The 26,267-nt window shown below is 34.0% G+C and overlaps 1 protein-coding gene across 1 annotated transcript; it reads right to left on the bottom strand.

Annotated features, from left to right (window-relative positions):
• Nucleotides 1-14,543: 14,543 nt before the first annotated feature.
• On the bottom strand, nt 14,544-24,367 carry LOC110627697. Its single transcript, XM_021774050.2, has 8 exons — nt 23,852-24,367; nt 18,662-18,724; nt 17,752-18,504; nt 17,488-17,622; nt 16,410-16,493; nt 16,250-16,309; nt 15,420-15,506; nt 14,544-15,074 (listed from the first exon to the last, which is right to left on the bottom strand). Exons 1-8 carry the CDS (start codon nt 24,188-24,190, stop codon nt 14,826-14,828), a joined length of 1,770 nt encoding a protein of 589 aa, XP_021629742.1. The 5' UTR covers nt 24,191-24,367; the 3' UTR covers nt 14,544-14,825.
• Between the last annotated feature and the right edge of the window lie 1,900 nt (nt 24,368-26,267).

Genomic DNA, 26,267 nt, shown 5'->3' with positions numbered 1-26,267 from the left:
GTTTAGTTCCACTCACCTCTGGTAGACTCTGACAACACCGAAGCAGCTGAACTCACTGCTGGGGTCCTCGGTTCCTCGGGTCCGAACCTACACAGGTGGACTCAAATGAGGGACCAAACATACCTGAACATAACTATAAACTACTCCCCAAAAACCCCCTAAAACATCCTAAAACAACCATACAAAAACATGCAAAGGAGGCCTGGACAGGGCACTTTCGGCGGCAGGTTCGACGGCCGAAAGTCCCTCCAGAGCCGAAAGTCAGGCAGGTTCGGCGGCACCTTCGGCGGCCGAAACTGCCAGACAGAGACGAAAGTCTCCCTTCGGGGGCAAGCTTCGGCAGCCGAAAGGCTGCCTTCCCAGCCATGTTCGGCGGCCGAAAGTCCTTCGGCTGCCGAACCTGGTTTCTGCCAAAGGGCAGAAACTTGGCTCCCTATGCACATTTCGCCTCCAAACCTTTCCAACATGCATCAAACCTATTCTACAACACACAAACACAAGCATACATGTTCCTAGGGGCCTCAAACCATCATAAACCCCATCTACAACACATCAAAAAACTCACATTGTTCATGAACATACATTTATACCCATAAACTCTAAAAGCATAACCATAACCTAAACATGCATTCTAACCCATAGATCTACTTAAAACTTACTTTAAACATGCAATGAGCTTAAGATCGGCTCTTACCTCTTGAAGATCGAGAGAGAGACGACCTAAACTCGAAGTTGGGAGAGCTTGAGTTCTTGAACCTCCAAGCTCCAAAAACCTTGCTCAAATGCTCAAATCTTCAAAATAAAGTAAAAACAAGTGAAAACCTTGAAAGATCTAGAGGAAAGACACCAAAGATGGGTGAGGGGCGGCGGAGACTCACCTTGGCCGAAAATGGGGAAAAAGCTCTCCCGTTTTCGGCTAAGGGACCCTTTTATAGTGGCTGGCCAGACCACGTTCGGGGGCCGAATGTGCCTCCGCATGCATGCCATGTTCGGCGGCTGAACCTGGACTTCCCTCACTTATGCTTTCGGGGGCCTAAAGCACACCCGCAACGCATGCATGTTCGGCGGCCGAACTTGAGGTTCGGCGGCCGAACCTGAGTTTTCCTCCAATGCTATTTTCATGCAAAAACTCATTTTATTTCATGCTTAAAAACATAAAACACATTAAAACATTTCATAAAAATATGGTTTTACCCTACTAGAGGCTTCCGACATCCGAGATTCCACCGGACGGTAGGAATTCCGATACCGGAGTCTAGCCGGGTATTACAGGAGCCATGAGTGCAACTCTGAATCCCTTGTGTTGTTGAACAAAACCTACACTCAAAGTCAGGCCAGACCAAGAAAGCCTGATAACAAGAAGGGACATTGCACCTTTTGTAATATGAATGGGCACACCCGGGAGGGGTGTTTTAGACTGATTGGATACCCTGATTGGTTCAAGTTAAAGAACAAAAGTGGCACACAAGGTGTAAAAGGATATGGGAACACCAGAATTGTGGCTGCTGTAGAACGAAATAAACCTGAAGAGGACAAACCTCTTGATTATACTGATACATCAAGTAAGATAAATGAACTGACATCTATGCTGACCTCCCTAAAGCAAGAAGTTTCTCAACTTGTCAAAGGGAAAGGGAGCCTAGCTCCTAGGACATGCCTTGAACCGGAGTCACACTTCATGGACTTTGCAGGTAATCTTAGCCTTCATAAAACCTATTATGCACAATTGGACACTGATGATAGTTGGATCCTAGACACTGGAACCACTAATCACATGTGCTCAAACAACAGTTTGTTTAGCACTTTACAAACACTACACAAGCACATATCTGTTTGCTTTCCAGATGGGAACACAACACAAGTAACCCAATCTGGAAGGGTAAACCTCTTTGGAAAATTACTTCTAAATGATGTTCTATATATTCCTCACTTTCAATACAATTTGATATCCATTAGTCAATTGATGAATAGTCATGGCTATTATATTGTGATATGCCATTATTACTGTATCATATAGGACCCTCTGAATAAGAAAGTGGTGACTATAGGAAAGAAACAAAGAGATCTATTCAGACTGAACAAGATGAGTTTCTGTCAAACTGAGATTAGACATTGCCTAATTCAGATCATGAACTTAAATGTTAATCTTCACAACCTTGTAAATGCCATGCTTCCTATGTTTGATTCAAATAAAAGAAACTTTATGCAATGTGAAAGGGTATACAATTGTATAGTGAGCATGAATGACATGCATGATAGACTAGGACATGCATCTGTTAACAAACTCAAACATATCAAGGGCATAAACATCAATAATAATGCTATGACTTGCTGCCCCAGATGCCCTCTAGCAAAGCAAGCTAGATTACTCTTCCCTAGAAGTCATACTCTAGCTTCAAGACCTTTTGAATTGATCCATATTGACATATGGGGACCTTATAAGACCACCTCAATCACTGGAGCTAAATTGTTCCTCACCATTGTTGATGACTACAGTAGGGCCGTATGGACCTTTATGATGCACTTAAAAGGCCAAACTTTTGGTCTTATTGAACACTTCATTCATATGGTAGAGAATCAATTCAACACTACCATTAAGACCATTAGAACTCATAATGGAAGGGAATTTTTAAGTCATGCTTATAACTCTCTACTTGCTAGTAAGGGAATTATACACCAGAAATCCTGCCCATACACTTTCCAGCAGAATGGAGTTGTGGAAAGGAAACATAGACACATACTTGACACTGCTAGAGCTTTGAAAATGCAATCCCAAGTACCTACCCAATTCTGGGCAGACTGCATCTTAACTGCCACCTATTTGATTAACAGAATGCCTATGGAGGTGTAATACCCGGCTAGATTCTGGCATCGGAATCCCTACCTTTCGGCGGAATCTCCGTTGGAATCTGGAATTCTGAATATGCCAGAGGTTTCTAGAGGGGTAAAATGTGTTTTCTAAAATATTTTCACAATAATTTCATGGTTTTAAATGGAAAAGATTTGAGTTTTGAAAAGAATAGACCAATGAGGCATTTGCCAGGTTCGGCCGCCGAAAGTGAAGTTCGGCCGCCGAACATGGAAAGGCTTCGGGAGTGCTTTTGGCCTCCGAAAGTCTTGTTTGAACGAGCCAAGGTTCGGCCGCCGAACCTCAAGTTCGGCCGCCGAACCTCAAGTTCGGCCGCCGAACATGCATGAGTTTAGGGGGCACGTTAGGCTGCCGAAGGTCTCTGACCAGGCCACCTATAAAGGGCCCTCAGATCGGAAATGGGCGAGTTTTCTCCCCATTCTCGAGCTCAGGTGAGTTTTTGTCCTCCCTTGGCCGTTTTCATGTTTTTCTTCATCTCCTTCATGTTTTCATGAGTTTTATGGCTATTTTGAAGAGTTTTAAAGCTTGGATCAAGGTTTGGAGAGCTTGGAGCTTTTGGGGCTTGGATTCTCCACACCTCAAGCTTTGGGTCGCACCAGCCCTCGATCTTCAAGAGGTAAGCGCGAATCTATGCTTTCTTTTATGTTTCATGAAGTTTTAAGTAAGTTTTAAGAGGTTTTAATGGTTGAGTATGAGTAGATATGCATGTTAGGCTTTATGTGGGTTTTTATGCACATGTATGTTTATGTGATGTTATGAAGAAGTTTTAAGCTAGTTTATGCTTGTGGGAGTGAGTATGCATGATGGGGAGAGAGTATGTGAGATTATGGATTGTTTTGATGGTTTTGGCCTATGTGGGTCATAAGCTATCTATGTATGTTTTGATATTGTTTTTGGAGTTTAATCTAGTTGTTATGCTCCTTTGTGCATGGTTAAGGTTTATGCATGTTTTGGTTAAGTTTAGTGCTTGTTTTGGGGTGTTTGAAATGGTTGGGGAGGCTGTTGATGCATGAGGCTAAGTTCTGGACGAACTCAGGTTCGGCCGCCGAAGGTGGTTTCGGCCGCCGAACCTGCCTATGGATGCATGGATTGGCCGCCAAACCTTGCCCCCAAAAGTTGTGTTCAGAGCCGAAGCAGACTTTCGGCCGCCGAAGGTGATTTTCGGCCGCCGAAAGTGCATGACTTTCGTCTCTGGAGAAAGGGTTCGGCCGCCGAAGGCGCCCCCAAACCTGCATGACTTTCGTCTCTGGAAGGGACCTTCGGCCGCCGAAGGTGCCGCCGAAAGTTCCCTGTCCAGCCTTTTCAAGGTTGTTTTCTATGCATATTTAAGTGATGTTCTAGGGGGTTTTTGGGTAGTTGTTTATGAGTTGTTTAGAGTGTGTTTGGCACCTCATTCGAGTCCACCTGTGTAGGATTGGACCCGAGGGACCGAGGAGGCCAGCAGTGTTAGCAGTTGCAGAGTCAGTCCAGCGTCTGCCAGAGGTGAGTAGAACTAAACTTAATCCTTTATTTTATGAAATCAAATGCCTAAAGCATGTCCATGCATCATATTTATATGAAATAGGTTGATTGCACTAGTTACACGAATATGACGCATTGCATATTATGATGAATATGATAATGTGGATGGACCAAGGCGCCTCCAATAGCCCATAGATCTGTCATCTTGAAAGTCCTGTGTGAGTCCTTTGAGAGCCGGGCATTTGATGGATGAGTCCTGTGTGAGCCCATGTAGGGTCGGGCACCATATTATGAGATTGAAAGTCCTGTGTGAGCTCTCTGTGGACCGGGCACCATTGAAAGTCCTGTGTGAGCCTCCTAGGTGGGGGCCGGGCACTGACAGAGGGAGTTTTGGAGTCATGTCCAATCCGTGCTGTGAAATGTTTGTGTTGTGACGCATTCCATGAAAGCATGTAATTAATGAACTGTTTTCTTTGTTTCTACTCACTGGGCTTTTTAGCTCACCCCTCTCCCCTAACCCCAGTGTTGCAGGTTTGAGGTTGATCGGGAAGTCTCAGAGCAAAGGTTAAGCTTATGTAATAGTTTTAGATTAGCACTTTTAGTGTGGACATGTATTATAAATTGAGATAATGATTTGTAAGAGAATGTAATGTAAAGTAGAGCAGAGTTATGTTCATGGATTAGTACTGTGCTTGGCCCTAAGACTTGGTTAGTCCCTGTTCAATACATGATGTATGTAATGTTTTAGATGTTGAGTTGTGTTGAACTAATCTTGTGGCATGTGTTGTTTACCACGTTATGTTATGGATGAGGACCCTAGTAGAGGTCTTATGTTTGTGGTTTGATGCATGCACAGGTTAGGTTCTAGTTCTTTGGATGTATCCCAGCTTGATGTATGTTATGTTGACCCAGCTAGAGTTTTGAGGGCTCTAGAAAAAGGGGGTTTCTTTATGTTTCCAGTTATGTTGCATACAGGACAAGCTCGGTTTATACATCATATGTTTCAGTTTTTATGATAAAGTTTTGTTCATGTATGGGATTTGACCAGGTGATAGGAGGTATGTTTGGCTTGCTACGGGTCCCGGCGGCCTTAAGCCGATCTGGATCCTAGCGCCGGTGGCGGTTCGGGCCGTTACAGAGGGGTATCGGTTTCCGGGTCGTTACAGGAGGGTTTTAATTGGACAACCCCTTATGAAAGACTATATGGCACCTTACCTAACTATTCTCACTTGAGAAAATTTGGATGCTTGTGCTATGCCACTACTGTAGGTACACATAAAGATAAATTTCAAGGGAGAGCCAGTAAAGCCATAATAATGGGGTATGCCAGCACTCATAAAGCTTATAAGTTGTATAACATTTTTGATAAATCTTTTTTTATCAGTAGGGATGTAATTTTCCATGAAAATATCTTTCCCTTCCAAGGGTCAAGTGAAATAGAGGATTCTGTGGTTCCTATACCTGTGATTGAATGTGATTTCCCAAATCCTATTCCTTATAAATCTGGTCATACCAATGATGGCCTTCAGAAAAGTCCCTCTGTTAGAAGGACTCCCTCATGACCACTGCCTTTTTACACAACACACTGGCAATTTGATTTTGATTCTACTTGTGTATGTTGATGATGTCATTTTGACTGGAAACTCTATTGATGCTATAAATAAATGCAAGCTTGCATTAGACTCAAAGTTCACTATCAAAGATTTGGGACCTATGAAATACTTTGGAGATTGTTAGATCTTCTCAAGCAACTATTCTCAGTCAAACTAAATACATTTCGGATGTGTTAAAGGATGTTGGGATGTTTTACTGTAAACCAGCCTTTTGTCCTCTACCTCAAGGGTTACATTTAACTCCTGATTCAGGAGAAATTCTTGATGAGCCTGACATGTACCGAAGGCTCCTTGGGAGGCTTCTTTATATTAATCTTACAAGGCTTGATATATGCTATGCCATTCAATACTTAAGTCAATTTATGAGCATGCCCCGAAAGCCTCATTAGGAGGCTGCTCTACATGTGCTTCGTTATCTTAAGGGCACCCTTTATCAGGGGCTTTATTACCCTGTGAGCAATGATCTATGCTTGAATGCCTATTGTGACTCTGATTGGGCTGCCTGCACTTATTCAAGAAAGTCTCTATCTGGATATTGCATATACTTGGGTCCTTGCCTCATATCTTGGAAGATGAAGAAACAAACCACTGTTTCTAAATCTTCAGCTGAGGCTGAATATCATGCAATGGCTAACACTGTCTGTGAGCTACTTTGGATTAGCTATGTTTTGCAGGACTTGCAGGTTGCCATCCAGCTGCCCATTCCACTGCATTGTGACAGCAAGGCAGCAATGCATATTGCAGCTAACCCAATGTTTCATGAGCGCACGAAGCATATTGAAATAGATTGCCATCTCGTCCGGGACCAACTTCAACAAGGCTTTATCCTACCTAGTCATGTCCCTACTCAAGAACAATTGGCAGACATCTTCACGAAAGCATTGCCTACATCTCGCCATGACAGTCTCACCCGCAAGTTGAATTTATTATCTTTACCAGCTTCAACTTGAGGAGTTTTAGTTATTGAGCATGTATGCATATATTGATTAAAACTATGTCGTTTCTTTTATGTTTCCCTCTCCATTGTAATAGGGCTGAGTTGGCTTGTTGTGATTGGCTTATTTTGCACAACATGTGTACGTGTACTTGTCTGCTACATAAGGAAGCACAATGCTTTCAGACCTTAGCTGTAACGTCATTTTTCTTTCTGAAATAAGAATTCAAAATTTTCTCTCTCTCGCACAAGAGTCTAATAAAAATTTACAATCATTCAAAATACCCCTGCATAAGATAATTTGCCAAAAATGCTTTTCAAGTGCTTATCTAAACCCTGCATAAGATAATTTGATAAAAATATTTCTCACTTTCTCATCTCTCAAGCATAAATCATTAAAGTCTCCCGAACAAAGCCACGAAAAAGAGTTTCTACGAGATAAAACTCGAATAAGGTTACAAGATTAACATCGTCGTTGCGATTCCAGAAACCCATAATAACTAATAAACCTCCATTGAATATTACCTTCCGAAACAACCGAACCAATAAAATTTGAAGAAAAGCCAACCACAGAAACAAACTCATGACTTTTCCACATTAACGAAAGGTCTCCTCCCAATCCTTATCTATTGACTGAGAAGCAACCATCAAAATATAAAAAATTACGAAAAAATTTCATACGAGAACTAAGAGTTTTTGTTTCCATCAAAAATAAAATGTCCGACTTGTAACTAGGAACCAAATCCTTCAATACAATAACTATCCGAAGATTGCCGCCATAAATCTGCCAAAGAGGTCTGCATATTCTGAAATTTGATTGGATTATATGTGAGAAACATCCCCACCATACAGAAATCATAAGTGACAATCGGAATATCTCTGGAGCTCTTAATAGGGACAACAACCTCTTCTTTTTCATGGATAGTCAATGCAATAACTATCTGAAGATTGCCGCCATAAATCTGCCAAAGATGTATGCATATTCTGAAAATTGATTGGATTATATGTGAGAAACATCCCTACCATACAGAAATTATAAGTGACAATCGTAATATCTACGGATCTCTTAATAGGGACAACAACCTCTTCTTTTTCATGGATAGTCAATTGATACAGATCGTCTTCCACGATGAAGTGGAAAGAAAAAGTTAGGTTTAAGAAAGAGGAAAAAGCGAGAGTATCGAGTCACAAAAGAATCACAGAGAAAAACTTTTGTTTTAATATCATTTATTTAGTACATCTAACAAATTTTCTTTTTCAATAATAATTTTAACAATAAATCAAACAAATTTATTTTATATGCAAAAAAAAAATGTATTAAAGAGGTCCGAATTGATTGTATTCCTGACCGTATCACAGCGTACACATTAATTTCATGTTATGAGGTTGAGAATTAGAGTAATTTCAAGAGGCTGATTGAGAGGAAGAGGAAATCAAACGTAATAAGTAAATTATAAAATGTTTTTTGAGATTTGTTCAAAAATATATATGGATTTTAAAAAAAATTATTATTTAATTTATGATATAGCGAAATTAATTAATTAATTTTAATTTTTAAAAATACATTAAATAATTTCTATAATTTTAAAAATTTAATTAAAAAGTGCTTTTTTTAACAGTAATAGGTATAAATATTTTTTTTCCTAAAATTACTCTTCTTTCGATGTACACACACAAAATTACCCTCCGTTAGTTTGCTGTCATATGGTGTAAGGGCTTGATTTGTCTTATTTTTTAAAAAAGAAAATTATATTTTCATTCTTGAAATATAGTATAACTAATAAATTTATTGTTCTATTTTTTGAATTTAATGTTTTAGTCTCTCATATTTAATTTTGTAAAAATTCTCCTTTAATTACAATGTTGCGGGTGAAAAAAGAAATGATTATACTACCTTTTTAAAACTTAACACTTTAGTTTCTGAAATTTAATTTATACAAATTTATAGATCTTTCTATCAAAAAATCGAATTAACAAAATTTCATTTATATATCAAAGTAGCAAACTCAAAATTTAAATTCAATCTCTACAAACAAATAAAAATTTTCAACAAATTTAAGATTTAAACTCAATAAATATAATAAAAATCAAAATATATAAAAATTTAAATAAAAAAATTATTTTTTCATAGCATAATTAACATATTTGTCCATCTATTTTTCAAACCTAATACTTTAGTCTTTGAAATTTAATTATATTAAAATATGAGGTTCTTATGTAAAAAAAAATTGTTAGTGAAAAGAAAAAATGATTGAACTATTATTTTTAAAATTCAACGTTTTAGTTCCTAATTAGTCATTCCGTTAATTTTAGTCGTTACGTATTACAAATACATTAAAATACCATTGATACGGAAAGACTAATTAGTAAATTTTTTTTAATAATTTGAGGGACCAACTAATAAATTTTTTAAAATTATAGGGATTAAATAGTAAAATACTTAACGATAAAATTAACGAATGAACTAATTAGTATATCTTTTAAAATGTCAGGAATATTTTAATGTATTTTTTAAAATTGAAGGACTAATTAGTGAGTTTTTCTATATTATAGGAATTAAATAGTAATTTATTATTATTATTATTGATAAAGAGTATTTTTAGGATTATATTTTAATTTTTTTCTTTTAATCAAGTGTAAACCATTGACTTAATAAAAATTTTTAATGGAAAGATATTGAATTTTGACGGAATTAAATTTTAAGAACGAAAGTAGAAGTGAACATTCGATCGATTCGGTTTAAAACCAACCAAACCGAATAAACTGAAAACTGAAATTTTGGTATTTATACAAACCGAACCTATTTTGATCAGAAATTGAATTAAACTAAATCGGTCTAATTTGATTCGATTCGTTTTAATTTAATCGGTTTGAATTTTTAATAATTTTTTTTATTTTTTACCCATTATTTTTAACATTTTAAAATTTAATTAGAATATTTTAATATTAATATGATCTAATCTCTTTTATCATTGAAAATAATATATTATTAATACTAATTGGTTCGGTTTGATTTTTTTGATTTTTTTCTAATCAAAATCGAACCGAATAAAAATAACTAAAAATTTGAAATTAAAAATTAAACCGAATCAAAATATATAAAAAATAAGGTTTAAACCGAATATTGCTCACCCCTAAACAAAAATATTAGTTCTAACAATAGAGAAATAAAAGTGTTAGTTCTAAAAATAGAGATAAATCTATTAATTATGTTATATCTTATAAACTAAAAATTAATTTTTTTCATTTTTAAAATCACAAGGCGTAGTAAATATATTTTTGAAAATTCAACAACTAGCAACTTGTATATGATGAAAGCTAAATAATAATTTTTCTTTAATTTTTCATATATTCGGAGCAAAACTACATAAAGCAAATTGTTCTAATTTTATTAATTTTAACCTAATTTTAAAGGTTTATAATAATTTTAGCTACTGGTCAAACTTGAGAAACGAAATTGCTGTATGGTTGTTGATGTGGCATGAAATCTGATAATAAAAAAAATTAAATTATTTTGGTTTTTGTTAATTATAGCTCAATTTTAAAATTTTATTTCTTTTATAGTCAATGGACTAATTTCAATTGATTAAATTAATATTTTATTATTTTATTCAATAACAATTAATATTTTGTGATTTTGTTTTACTATTTTAAAAAGAGATTTTATTTTAATTAATATAATGAAAATAAAATTTCACCTCTCCTCTATTTTTTTAAAATATAGTTATAAAAGCTTATTTATAAAAATATACATATTTTTTAAATTTTTAATATTAAAAATTTACAAATAAGTTTTATAAATACACCTTTAAAAAAATAGAGAAAAAAAGGATTATTTTTATTGTATTAGGGTATGTTTGGTATAAGGTTGAAGGGGGTTATATATTACAATGATAACTGTGATTGGTTTTGAGTTAAAATTTATATAAAGATAATATATCATTTTTAGGGTGAATATTCAATTGGCTTGATTTAAAATTGAACTAAATCGAATAAAATAAAAATTAAAATTTAATTATTTATGAAAATCAAACAGAATAGAATTATGAGAAAAATTGATTTGAATTGAATCGATCTGATTCAATCTGATTCGATTTGGTTTAATCGGTTGATCTTTATATTTTTTACACCTTATTTTTAGTGTTCTAAGATTCAATTGAAGTATTTTAACTTTAATTAAGATATGATTTTTCTATATTATTAAACGGACATAGTATTGCCAACTAATCAATTTAGTTTGGTTTCGTTGATTTTTGCTGACCAAAATCGAATCGAACTAAAATAACTAAAATTTTTAAAGCTTAAAACTGAACCAACCGAAAATAATATAAAACTTAGTTGAATTTCCTAATTAATTCAGTTCAGTTGATTATTTTGTGTTTGAGTGTGAATATAATTTGTACATAATTAAAAGGAAATTACATAATCATAAACTAATTTATTAATAAAATATTCTTAGAAGTTGACTTAATATGTCATTTTAATCCGTATATAAACACACTTACCAGAGAACACACACAAAACTTTTCTATTATTCTTTGTTTTATTATATGGTATCAAAGCCTTCAATTTGTTTGAAATTTTTATTCTCAGATACTGTTCATCAATACTATTCGGGGACACTATTCACAAGCACCGTTCATTATTACTATTCATGATCACTATTTATTGGTACTGTTTATGAGCACTGTTCACATCTATATTTGTATTCGATTGGTGTGGTTTGTTCAATCCCAGACATTTTTTTGTGGTGATGTTTTCTCGTCGGTATTACTTTTGGAGAGAAATTTTGTGTAGATATTTTCTTGTTGGGATTGCCTTTGGAGAGGAAAGTGCAATTATAAGAATTTTTTTTTTTTATATTTTGGTACTTTGTGTGAGTGCTTTTGTACGAGTATTTTTTTCAATGTGCTTATAAGTTACTGATTGGAGGCTATTATAAGGAAGTTTTTATCTTCTACGTAAATCTCATCAAGGGAAGTGTTAGAATTGATGAGATTCCAAACTACAATTAAGAGAGAATGTTATAGAAAGTTGAATCTGTTTAATATAGATTTGTATTTCTAAATAGATAGAATAATTATGTCTATATATTTCTTTGATTATGGGATTTAATATATTCCTATTATAATTGGAGAATCCCTTCATTTATGATATCATATCTTATATGTTTTGGATCTACCATTATAAATAGGATACCTTTGTACTAGTGAGATAATCCAATTCAATAAAGATGTAGCACTTTAAGGTTTTGTGTCTATGGATGTAGGCTCTTATAGTCGAACTATGTAAAGGTGCATACAGAGCAACCGCCTGAGTTTGTTGCTCAGAGAGAGTATGGAAAAATCTGCCGTTTAAAAAAATCTTTGTATGGTTTGAAGTAGAGTCTCCATGCATTGTTTGACAAGTTCAATAAAGTTATTTAAGAATTTGTGTTGAAAAAAAAAACAAGTGTGACCATTCAATCTTTTATAAAAATTCAGATACTGGTATTATTCTCTGTGTATGTTAACGACATTGTCATTACAGGGAATGATAGTGCAAAAATCTCTTCTCTCAAATCCTTCTTGCATACGAGTTTTCATACCACAGCTAAGCAAAATGTGATAATCAAACTGCTCTTCACATTGCTTCCAACCCATTATACCATGAACGGAATAAATATATTGAAGTTGATTGTCATTTCTTCTATGAGAAGATTCAAAAAAATTTAATTTTCACAGTTATGTAAAGACTGAAGAGCAACTAGATGATCTACTCATCAAAACTTTAAATATATATCGACTATAATATCTTTCTAATAAGTTGGGTATGATAAAAATATATATTCTAACTTGAGGGGGAGTGTTAGAGTGAACATAATCTGTATATAATTAAAGGAGATTACATAATTAAAGGCTAATACTAATTGATTGATAGATGATTCTTAAGAGTAGTCTCAATAAGACCTTGTAATCTGTATATAAAAATACTTATTTCAATAGAGAATATACACAAAACTTTTCAATTGTTTCTTGTTCTATTACATTTCGGTTTGACCCGAATACTATTCACCCCTAATCACCTTGAACTAAATAAGTTGAAAATTAAAATTTCAGATTTTTGAAAATCGAACAAAACAGAACTAAGAGAAAAACTTATTTGAATTGAACCGATCTAATTCGATTTGATTTGGTCAGTTGAGTTTTTTATTTTTTACACCTTATTTTTAGTGTTCTAAAATTTAATTAAAATATTTTAACTTTATTTAGAGTCGATTCAGTTTGATTTTATTGATTTTTTCTGATCAGAATCGAATCGAGCTGAAATAATTAAAATTTTTAAAACTTAAAACTGAACTAACCGAAAATAATATAAAACTAAGCTAAATTTCTGAATTAATTCAGCTCATTAAATTATTTTAATTTAATCCATATACTGATCACCCTGATCATGAATCACTCCTAATGAGTGCATATTCATTGCACTATATTCCATATTACAATATTCAGAATAACATTATCATATTAAATAGGTTAAATTTTTTAATTTCTTAATTTTTTTTATTTTTTATTTTTTATTTTATTATACCAAACATATGAAAGGTTAATCTCATTTTTAATATCCAACTAAACCAAATATGATAAAGAAATTTTTTTTTGTAATTAACTATTACTTCATAAAAAAAATGCACTATTAACAATTATCCTTATATTGTTAATTCCATATATTCTAAGAAAAACAAAATTTAAAATTATCATAGTAATAAAATATTAATTTTAACCTATTTGCATCAAAATTAATTAACTAGTTTTGCTTAATTATAACTAGTTAATTAATTTTAATGCAAATAAGATTAAGAACTCGAAAAAAATTGATTTTTTCTCTATTAAATTTTATAACACATCAATGATTTTTATCTATCTTTTTTTATTATCTTAAAATTATTGTCTATTTTTTTACTATAAAATATGTAAATTGACTATTATAATTTTATTTTATTTTATTTTATTTTCAAAAAATCTCTTAAAACATCTCTTTATATTTAATATAATTTAATATATTTAAAATAAATATAATTAAAAAATTAATAAAATAATTATATTTTTAATGTGTAAAAAAATAAAATAAATAAAAATTATAAAATAAAAAAATAATAATATAAAATGTCATATCAGTAATTTCAATTCTAATTTTTATTGCACGCTACGACTAACACAAACTTTTATGATTAGAATAGACTTAACAAAATTAATAAAATAAGATAAAATTGAAAAATGACAGTTTTTTTTTTATTTTTTCGTTAACCATTTGGCCTATATTCCGATATCAATTCTCTGTTTTCACGAACCAAACGGCCACATACAACAGCAAGTTAAGTCGAGGAAGTAACACTCAAAATCATTAATCTCTTTCAGCTAGAACCATCTGAGTTCAAGCTCAATATGAGAATGTCAAAATCGCATTTTAAAGAACGAATCACCATTTAGCATTTGAAAACAGAATCACCCATTTTCGAATTGGTTTGTAGGGCTCAAACCCAACATATGTTGTTAAAAAGCTGAAGCAAGACTAATTAAAATTAGGCCTTGGGCTGCGATCTGCGATCTTTCTTCGGTTAGTTTCGAGCAATGTGACTGCACAATGGAGAATGGAGATGGCATAAGGCCGGCAGAGAATTCCATGGTAAAGGGTAAAGATTTTGGCCTTCAAATAAATTATATTCGAGCATTACAGCATTGTCCACTTGCAAAGATTTGTATTCCACTACTTTGATATCAGAGAGAAACTAAAGTTGTACTCCTCATGCGTAGCGTATGACCTGGCTAACTACTACACATGATGAAATTCGGCTTCAGAAACTAAGGCCATCTATGAATAACAAGCCACTCAACTTTAACTGTACAAAAGGCAATCTCTTTCAGCATGTATATATTATTCAGCATTCTTTGCAGTTTCGGAATTCTCTTCATCCTTGGGTTTGCCAATCGATCTCTGGGTTTATAACAGGTGCACATGGTTCGCTACTCTTCTTGATGATCTCAACTGCCTTCTCAGGTTCACAGGGACTGACCTGCTTCTTCCCTACCTCTTCAAATTTAGCAGCAGCCCAGGGTGCAGTGCCTACACTTCTGGCAGAACTCGGGCCATCTATTGTCAGCATGGATGCTTCATCCCTGGAAGCATACCATGAATTTCCGCAGGCAGTGCACTCCAGCTTAAATCCAAAAAGATGAAGATTAACCATCGGTCAGAAATATACATTTCACAATTAACAAACAGCAACAATTTAAGCCCTCTTAACTCAATCAGAACAAGGCCAAAAGCAATGATAACAAGCATTAAAATGACATTTTTATTGAATCAGATTGTCTTGATAAATCCTCAAATGTACTACAGACAATAATAACCAATTCCAACTAGTTTAGGTTTAAAGCTCAGTTGTTGCCGTATGAGCATTCAGTTCCGTTTTAAAAATAATTCTGTAATTTAATAATATAAATATTAAAGGCAAAGGGAATAGCACTTCCAATTTACAAACAACATAGAAAATATAGCCAACCTGATAGCGATCTCCATGTCCTGCTTGGATGATGTCCCTTACGCCTACTTTCAACTCATTGCATCTTGAGCAACAAGCATCTGTCATCTGCAACATAAGCAACAGTCGGACAATATGCACAACCACAAATCCAAGTCACAATTAACAAGCTATCCAAAATCTTGAAGTTAAACCAATGGGGGTGTTTGGTTTAGCTTTTGAATGCAGCTGGGAGCTGATGGCATCCAAACAGCTAAGCCAAAGCATTTGGTAAATTTTTAAATAATCAATTGATAGCTGATAAGCAACAGATATGAGGTCTATCAGCTACATTTTGAATCAACTCTACGACTAGAGCTGTTTCTCACCTGCTGGTAGCTGTTTTGATTTTAATTTTTATTTAGACTATATTATCCTTTTAAAATTTATTAGTTATAACATTTTAAATTAATTTTTTTACATCAATAAATTATTTAAAATTATAAGGAAAAACAATGAATTAAATATACTATAATATAATAATTAAGATAATTATACTATTTATTAAAATATGATAAAAAAATTATGTATATGCATGATAAATAATTATACTTTAAAAATTATGTAAATATTTTGTATGTGAATAATAAATTAATATTTTTATATTTACTATATTAAAATAATAAATTGATATATGTCCTTATTAGACATTTTACATACCAACCATAACAGTTACATATAATTTACCAAACACCTAATATATATAAACTAAAATAAGTTATCAGCTATCGATTACAATCAGCTATCCGCTATCAGCAACAGGTATCAGTTCTATCCAACAGTTAACCAAACAGGCCCTAAGAAGCAGTGACCTGCATGCTTGCTGACTCCTCAGGCTCCTTTCTCACCATCTCCTCAGCTGTCATTCCCTCCTGAAATTACATTAAAATTCAGACATTTTGCCACTAGTAATCACAAGAGTGCATACCAGTTTATCTAAAAAACAAACCACGTCAGATAACTTGATCATACCTTCAATTCATTAGGCGACATATTTAGTATTTTTGAGGGTTCCAATTCTCCATTAAGTAAGCGCCGGGCCAGGAGTGCATTATTCTGCCAAAAGAACATTTTTTTTGTATGAAACTAAAAACCAACATCTTGAGCAACATATCATCATCTTTCTACCAGGCACACCTACAGCTGTTCTATTTTCTGTTCAAATCAATCATGATGCACTTTGCACTCTTCACTACCAATAACATACATGCATCTGGGTTTGTATACACACACACACACACACACACACAAAGAGAGAGAGAGAGAGAGAGAGAGAAACAATACGATGGCACCGCAGGCCCTCAAACTTGCAAGCATACAAATGCACCAAGCACCTAATAGACAAATCAAAAAAGATAATCCTAGCTCTGAAATTTGAAAAGCAGGGAAAAAGATTTGTATATTATAATACCACCTCCCTCCAACTTGAATATTTTGTAATTTTTCTTTCAGAAACATAAACTTTTTTTTTCTAATGAACAGATAAATACGAAATACCAATGCCCATTGGTATCTGTATATTATTATTTAAAGTTTTCTGTCCTATTCTACTAAATTTCAAGTATTAAATCACGGTCACATGTCATGACTCATGCCTGTACATCATTTATCCACCCTATTGAGGCTCCATTTGGGTTCAGGCTGGGACACCAAAGAACGCTTTTAAAAACACATCATCTTAGATGTTGGAAAAAAACAAATTTAAGAAACTTGTGTAATTGTTAAAAAACTCTTGTGATAAAGTATGCCAAATTTTAACTTTAAATCAATTTTTAATACCCTCTAAGAACATCTCTAAGAACAAGGTCAAATAAACCTAAAGGCTTTAAATCTAAACAGGGTAAAATGGAAGAGAGCAATTCTCTATAAGCAAACCCAACCATTTTGTACTTACTGAGTAAATTAAACTATATATATATATATATATATGTATGTATATATATGTATGTATATATATGTATGTATATATATGTATGTATATATATGTATGTATATATTCAGAGAGAAGAGAATGATAAAACCTATGTATGCCTCAGCAGATAAAACTAACCTTCAGATTGAAATACAGCTGACGCAACTTCTGGTTATATTTCTGGAAATCAGTGGAAAGAGCTTCATGTGAGGCCTTCTCAAGAGCACTTACTGCAAGAACAGCAGCATCAGGCCACTGAAAATTTTCGCTACTCTGTCAAATGCAAAAGAGAATAACATTAAAATGAAAACTTCCCTAATGTACATGCTTGTCAATCATGCCATCAAATCCAGAATTCTTATAGTATATGCCAAGACTAGGTACACACAACTCACTACATACTTTAAGACTCTTTTTCTGCGATCCATTTGCAGTGCCCTGGGACTTGTGCTCTTTTTCGTCTTCTGTAACATCAGCACAATCAGTCATTTTATCACCATCAAGTGTGCCAGTGGGAGAACTGCACATATATTGAATACATTGAAGAAGCCTTTCCAACCATTTGTCACGATGAGTATCTCCAGTTACTGCATTAAACTTTCCCAAGATTGCAAAGTACTCTGAAGCATTGGCTGCACAACTTCCTGGTGTTTCACCTTTTAAATTATCTGTCCGGATAGTCGCTTCTTCCTCCCTTGAAACATCAAGAGGAGTGATATTCTTTTTCCTCAAAAATCTTTTAACCTTTGAGAGATCTTCTGGTTCGGCAACATTATCTTCAGTTTCAATGTCAGGAAGGTCTCCCATACGTGATAGAGTTTTCTGAACAAGAAGATCAATTTCATGCTGCTTGTTGTCTTCATAATCCTTGTCAGTTAACTTCCAAAGCTTTCGTTCTACTGTGTCATACACTTTCTGGACAATAAAACCAGGATACTGCTTGCGATTTGGAAGTTGCTTGTGAATAGGAACAAAATGCACCACACATTTGTGCATTACAGATTCTGCTGGAACCTCATCCCGATGGAAGCTATAAAACAGTTCCCTGGTATCACGTGACTGCCAGCTTCCTCCACCTTTTCTTTCCGCCTCTTCAGGGCGATAAAACCACTGTCCAGTTACCATCATGCTACCATTATTGGTCCGAGCAATATCCTATATGAGACACAACCAAACAAATAGAAAAAATCTTTTTTTTAAAAAAAATATAATGGTCCAGTGTGAAGCAGAAGAAGTGCATTAAGGGATAAATCAAAGAAAAAGAAGTAACAGTAATCCTGTGGAACACTGTAAAGCAGTTCCATATAGTTACCTTGATAATTGCCACATAAGGTTTTTGCATTTTATCCTCAGGAACTAAGAGTACAGGATCCTCCTGCAGAAAAACAAAAGGGATATATATGTTGTTAACAAACTTACTTGTAGCTGTTAGAGATTTTTATGCTTAGTGCTTTGTGATTTTCTCCTAATTTTAGGATAATGGTTACATAAATGTTAGTGGGTTTAGTGCTGATTATGGTTACATGAACATGAGTTTAGTGGAGATTATGGTTAGTGGGTTTAGTGCTTTCTATTTTGTAGGAGTTATTGGTTGGTTGTTTATTTTTGTATTGCCTATTTATAGGCTGTTTGATTTCAATTTCAGTTGTGAAAATTATTGGGTTTTTTCTATTGTCTTCTTCTCCTTCAACTTACCAGTCCTATTTTCTGCAAGTTAGTTCTCTTGACAGTGGTATCAGAGCCACTATCCCACAGGTCCTAGGTTCTTAAAATAGAAGCAGCAGCTTCCTTTGCACAATCCATTATTGTCAATGTCATCTGACAATTTTGTGCAGCCAGCAATTCCTCACTTTGATGGTCACTACAATCATTGGAGCATGTTGACGGAGAATTTCCTGAGATCGAAGGAGTATTGGCAAGTTGTTTTGGAAGGATTACCAAAACCAGCAAGTGGTACAGCAGTATCAGACATGCAGAAAACAAAAATTGAAGGGCTGAAGTTGAAGGACCTCAAAGCCAAGAATTATTTGTTTCAAGCTATTGATCCATCAATCTTGGAGCCTATTTTATGCAAAGATACTTCCAAGCAAATTTGGGATTTGACAAAAAAGAAATATCAAGGTTCAACAAGAGTCAAGCGTGCACAACTTCAAGCTTTGAGACGGGATTTTGAGACTTTACAGATGAAGGATGGTGAGTCTATTACAAATTATTTTGCAAGAACCATGGAGATAAGCAATAAAATGCATTACCTTGGTGAAACAATGAATGATGTCATCATTGTAGAAAAATCTTGCGTTCTTTGGCACCAAAATTTGATTATTTTGTTTGCTCGATTGAAGAATCCAAAGACATAGATGCACTATCACTTGATGAATGACAAAGCCCTTTATTAGTGCATGAGCGGAATTCAACAATGGAGCAACCTCTAAAGGCTTCTACCTTTGATCGTTCCTCAAATTCTAGAGGAAGATGAAGAGGAGATCACGGCAATAAAAATGACAACGAAATTTACAAAGCTAATAATAAGCATTCTCAACAAAAAGGGAGAGGACAGGACATATATTTTTGACAAATTCAAAATTGAGTGCTTAAGTGTCATTAATTTGGTCACTATCGTTATGAATGTCGCACCAAGTTGCCAAATGACAGAGAAATGGGAGAAATTAAATTTTGCAGAAAATCAAGAAGGAGAAACTTTGTTGATGGCTGCTCAAATTGATGAAGACGTTGAGTCTGATCTTTGGTATGTAGATACAGGATGCAGCAATCACGTGTGGTAACAAGTCTCTTTTCTCTCATTTAAATAAAGATTTTCATTCTATTGAGAGTTTTGGTGATTGCTCTAAAGTAAAAGTAATGGGAAAAGGTGATATTAATATTAAAACCAAGAATGGCGTTGTGGAGACTATTTCAAATGTATTCTATTTTCTCGACCTGAAAGTAATTTGTTGAGTGCTGGTCAATTACAAGACAAGGGCTATGAGATCACCATGAAAAAAGGTGCTTGTGAAACATATGATCCTTTAAGAGGAGCTATTGCTATTGTTCAAATGAGTGCAAATAGGCTCCTTCCATTGAAAATTCAAACTGCTCATTCTTGTTTATTGGCTGAATTGAAGAATTATTTATGGCTTTGGCATTTTCACTATGGCCACTTGAATTTTGGTGGACTAAAAACTCTTCAGCAGAAAAGTATGATTATAAGTCTTCCTCAAATTGCCTTTCGATCTCAAGTTTGTGAAGAATGTTGTTAGCAAACAACATCTCTCTCAATTTCCACAAGGAAAGTCACGGAGCGCAAAGGATGTGTTAGAGCTGATTCATTCTGACATTTGTGGGCCAATAAACCCAATTTCTAATAGGGATAAGAAATATTTAATTACTTTCATTGATGATTATACTCGAAAAACTTGGGTTTACTTCTTGCAGGAAAAATTTGAAGCTTTAAGGTGCATGTTGAAAATGAGTCCAACAAAGCCATTAAAACTTTGAGAATTGATCGAGGTAGAAAGTATTGTTCAAAAGAGTTTGAAACTTTTTGTAATGAACAAGGTATTCGAAGGGAACTCACAGCTGCCCACTCACTCAACAAAATGGAGTAGGGGAAAGGAAATACATAATGATTTTCAATATGGTGAGACGCTTGTTAGCAAAAGGCAATATTCCAACGAATTTTTGGCCTAAAGCAGCAAATTGGAGCATTCATGTGCTAAATAAGGGCCCTAATTTTTCAATGCAAAATATGACATTAGAAGAAGCTTGGAGTGGGTGAAAACCACCTGTGATCTTTGATGAAGAAAATACATGGCAATGGACAAAAAATGAATCAGGACAATAGCCCATACCAACTGCCTGTGAAGAAATTGACGACAAAGCTAACCATCAAGTGCAACTTCCACTTTCATATCAACAACCACACCCTCTGGTGGAAATTCAATGGCATTTCATCCTATAGGGAGTCCTCAGCCTCATCCAAGAAATAAACCAACTTGGATGATAGATTACGTAAGTGGAGATGATTTATCTGACGATATTTCAACGGCTCATTTTGCATTGTTTGTAGATTGTGATCTGATTACATTTGAAGAAGCTATCAAGGATTCAAAATGGCAAAATGCCATAGATGAAGAGGATGAGATCCATAGAGAAAACAATACATGGGAATTGGTAGAACTTCCAAAGGAACAAAATTCCATCATAGTAAAATGGATTTTTAAAATGAAGCTAAACAAAGATGGCATCATAGCTAAGTACAAAGAGCGTCTTGTTGCAAAGGGGTACAAACAAGAATTTGGTGTTGACTACAAGGAGGTGTTCGCTCCAATTGCAAGATTGGACACTATTTGATTAGTGTTATCCATAGCTGCTCAAAATTCTTGGTTCATCTATCAATTGAATGTAAACTCGGCATTTTTGCATGGTGAGTTGCAAGAAGAAGTATATGTTGATCAACCACTTAGATATGTGAAAGAAGGCAACGAAGAAAAGGTACATAAATTATAAAAGGCTTCTAAAGCAAGCTCCAAGAGCTTGGTATAGTCGTATACATGCCTATTTTATCATAGAAAGGTTTCTTAATATCCCCATGAACATACTCTTTTTACAAAACTTGATGATAATGGTTCAATGCTTGTTGTATGTTTGTATGTTTATGACTTAATATGTACAAGGAATGATAGTGTCATGATTCAAGCATTTAAAAGAAGAAGTATGGAATTTGATATGACTGATTTAGGATTAATGCATTATTTTCTCGATATTGAAGTTATGCAGTCAACTGCAGGTATTTTTATTTCACAAAAGAGGTATGTTCTTGAGATTTTGGACAGGTTCAAAATGAAAGATTGTAACTCAGTTTGTACTCCAACTGAATATTGTCTTAAGTTGGCGAAAGATGGAGGAGGAAAGAAGATAAATGCTACCTTGTATAAGCAGATTGAGGGAAGTTTGATGTATCTAACCTCTACCAGGCCTGACATAATGTATGGTGTCGGTTTGATAAGTCAATACAAGGAGAATCCTATAGAAAATCATCTCTTTGCTGCAAAAAGAATTCTTTGCTATTGAAAAGGTACAATTGATTTTGTAAGCTGAAATGAAAGAAAATTTGATTGGCTTCTTTGATAGTGATTTTGTGGGCGACCTCAATGATAGGAAAAGCACATCTGAATTTGTTTTTCTGATGGGTTCCGGGGTTGTATTATGGTCATCAAAGAAGCAGCAGATTGTTATTTTATCAAGTACTAAAGCGGAATTTATTGTAGTAGCAACATGTTCATGTCAAGCTATCTGGTTAAGAAGATTGCTCGAAGTTCTCCAAAGTCGGCAACAAGGTTCAACAATAATATTTTTTGACAATATTTCAGCAATTATGATATCTAAAAGTCCAATTTTACATGGAAAAAAAGCAAGCACATTGATATGAGGTTCCATTTTTTGCATGATTTTTGCAACAATGGAACAATTGAATTGAAGTTCTGCAGAAGTCAAGACCAGATAGCAAATATCATGACAAAACCACTCAAGCAAGTTGTATTTGTGAAGCTTAGAAGAATACTTGGGTATGCTCTTCAATGGAAGTTGTTCAAGAGCTAACTTGGCTAGATTTTTTAAGACAATTTCTTTAAACTGATTTCTGCAGATATCAGTTTAAAGGAGGGTGTCAACAAAATTACTTTTAGCTGTTAGAGATTTTTATACTTAGTGCTTTGTGATTTTCTCCTAATTTTAGGATAATGATTACATAAATGTTCGTGGGTTTAGTGCTGATTATGGTTACATGAATGTGGGTTTAGGGGAGATTATGGTTAGTGGATTTAGTGCTTTCTATTTTGTAGGAGTTACGGGTTGGTTGGTTATTTTTGTATTGCCTATTTATAGGCTGCTTGATTTCAATTTCAGTTGTGAAAATTATTGGGTTTTTTCTATTGTTTTCTTCTCCTTTAACTTATCAGTCCTATTTTCTGCAAGTTAGTTCTCTTTACATATATATATGCATGCTGTAAACAATATGAGAAAACAACAGAATTTTAATTTCTTAGACTAGAAAAAATCATTTGATATAATGACAGACAAATTTAAGTCATCTTTACTGATAACTTCAATCATCTGGTAGACTGATAATATATAACACAATAATCAAAATCATTTGTAACCATGTTAAGGCATATCATTCATTTTAGCTGTTCAAATCGCTTTTTTTTTTCTGTAGCTTTTGGAGGGGCTTTGTGCTGGCTAACCGCCTGCTCTAGTGTTCTTTGGGAATGAATGAATCATTAATCGTAAGAGGGAAAAATAAAATCCAAAGACCACCAACTGAACAGAGCATTCATGAAAAAACGAACAAAATAACCAAAAACAAGAAGCACAAGTTAAACAAACCATAGTTTGTGGAAAAACCTAAATCCTCTGAAAAGCAACTTAAATTCACAAAACCCTCAAAATTCGACAAAACACAAAACCCTAACTGCACCAATCAAATTAAAAATAACCAACTTACAAGATCGTATCGGTTTCCATCGAAATCAAAAGCCTCATAATGACTCCTTCGTCCTCTTCCTTTCCCCGACAACTTAACTGGTTCACCGACGGGCTTCGCGTCCTCCTGCGGCACCTCTTCCTCCTCCTGGTCGGGATCCTCCACAGTTTTCTCTACCCTAGCTTTTCTTTTCACTTTTCCTCCGCTTATTTTCTCTTCGTTTTCATCTGAAAGCTTTATTTTCTTCCTATTACTCTCGTTCTCTTCCAGCTTCGTTGACGAACGAGTTTTCGGCGGCGGAGGTGGCGCATCGTCTTCTTCGTCGCTGGTGGAGACCTGCGCAAATCTCCGGTTCCCCATCTCGTAATATTGTCTTCAGTTGGGCCTTCTGCTATTGCAAAAGACAGGCTCCACTCCAGCACTGCTGGTAAGGAACAAATTTGGCGGTAGTATGTCAGGTTCGGGTTTCAGTTCCGAATCTACATCTGCAAGTTAAAATCCAATGGAAATTTGGATACGGTTTTTATGTGAGTTTTTGGTTTTTTTATTTTTCTTATAATTTAATTGAGTTGAATTTTCTGTATTTCAATTTTAATTCAGTTTAATATGCCTTTTTTAAGATAACCTTACATTAATTATTACTATAAAAAGAAATTATATGCAAACTTAAGGTGTGTGTATATATATATATATATTCAGTTTTAAAATGTAATTTAAATATTTTATAAAAAGCAAATTTTATAAATAAATTATTATCAATAAATTTATTTATTTTTATTGGTGTGAGTTTTTATTAGTGTTTTGGTTGCGAAAGTAGTTTTGGATTTAGTTTTCTTCCGACCTCATTGATTATTGATGATTCATCGAGTGTTGTTATTATATAGGCTGAAGTTAATCGTTTTATTGTTGGGGAATGTTTGAGAGTAATTAGCATACTTTGTGCATGCATGCATCAAGCTTCCCTTAGGTTACAAATAGTTTGACTAATGTTCATCTTTATTCCCATTCTGATTTGTGTTCTCTATGTTCTATTGGTTAGCAATATGATAATCATGGTTCGATATTTTGTTTTCTTTATTTGTTGTTTTTGGGTGTTTTTGAAAGAGTTTGATATTTCAATTGTCATTTGGATTATTAAGCAGGTTTATGCATTCTGAGTGACTTTGGGTTGAGATAATTTAGGTTTTTCTATAGGTCAATATTTTTTTAGCCTATTCTGTTGTTGTTTACTTTAATGGATTAAGTAATGTAGTGCTTCAATTAAAAAAACAAACGATATTAGTGAGATATAATTAAATTATTCAAAATTTAGATATATACTTGAAAATAAATTCAATAATTAAGTTTAATGAGACAGGCTTATGAGATATATGGAGTGTTGAGTGTAAAGGTTTATTTTCAAGAGATTTACGGTTGGTCTCCTTCTCTTGGCATGCAAAAGACTCTTGAGTCTCTTTGGACTCAATAGAGTGGAAGCCCTCCATATGTGTTTTTGTTTTTGTTTTTCTTGTTTCTTGTTTGTTGGGTTTGTGTGTATTTATTTGCATGTATGGAACTCTGAGTGGTGGATCTCATAGCTCGAGAGATGGAGAGTCTTTTTGTTTATTATTTCAGGTAACACCGGTGAATGGAGAGTCTTGGTTATCTCGGGGACATTAACAATGACTATTTTTTGTTTGCTCTGATCCTCAAGGCAACAAGTGAAAGCTAGAGCTATACCATTTCTCTTCTCACTAACCTTTGTTGTTGTGATTATGTCTTTTGAATCATTTACTAATCTCTTTGGAATGCATGGAGCTAGTTGTATGAAGATGGGGTATTTTCTTTTGCGCTTCATGTGTTTCCTTCCCCACCCTCCCCCGACTTCAAATCGGTGTTTCTACTTGAGAAGATAAATGCATTTTTCTCTTTTTCTAGATAGAGAGGTGGGTCAATCCGATAGGTTAGGTTCTATTAGTTTATGGGCTTAAGACCTTTTGAATGGGCTAGAGTTGCCTTTAACTTCCTTTATTTAATTTTTAGTATTGTAATGCTTATGGGTTTATTTGTTCTTGTACTGGGCTTGAGGCCTTTTTTGAGTAATGAATCATCTTTGGCAAAAAAAAAAAAAAAGCTCCTCTCCTAATACAAATATTTAAAATCTTGCATAATAATTTCTTAGCATTTCTCTATGACAAAATTGAAAATTTCAACTCTTAAAATGTATCAATTTCTCAGTATCTCAAAAAAAAATGTGGGTTTTTTAGTAGTTCAATTGAGACTAATTGATCTTCATTGACAACAAAAATCGATTTTTTTTTTTTCAATTTCTTCTCCTTACAAAATCTCATTGTAACGACTCCAATTTGGGATCGCTTTTAGTGTTAGGGTTTAGATTGAGTTAAAATTATTGAAATTCATAACAAGTCTACTGAATATTTTGTGGACCTAATAAAAT

The sequence above is a fragment of the Manihot esculenta genome, chromosome 1 (assembly GCF_001659605.2).
Source record: "Manihot esculenta cultivar AM560-2 chromosome 1, M.esculenta_v8, whole genome shotgun sequence".
NCBI lineage: Eukaryota > Viridiplantae > Streptophyta > Magnoliopsida > Malpighiales > Euphorbiaceae > Manihot > Manihot esculenta.
Note: the sequence above shows the minus strand (reverse complement) of the source record. Positions and strands in the feature narration are given on the sequence as shown.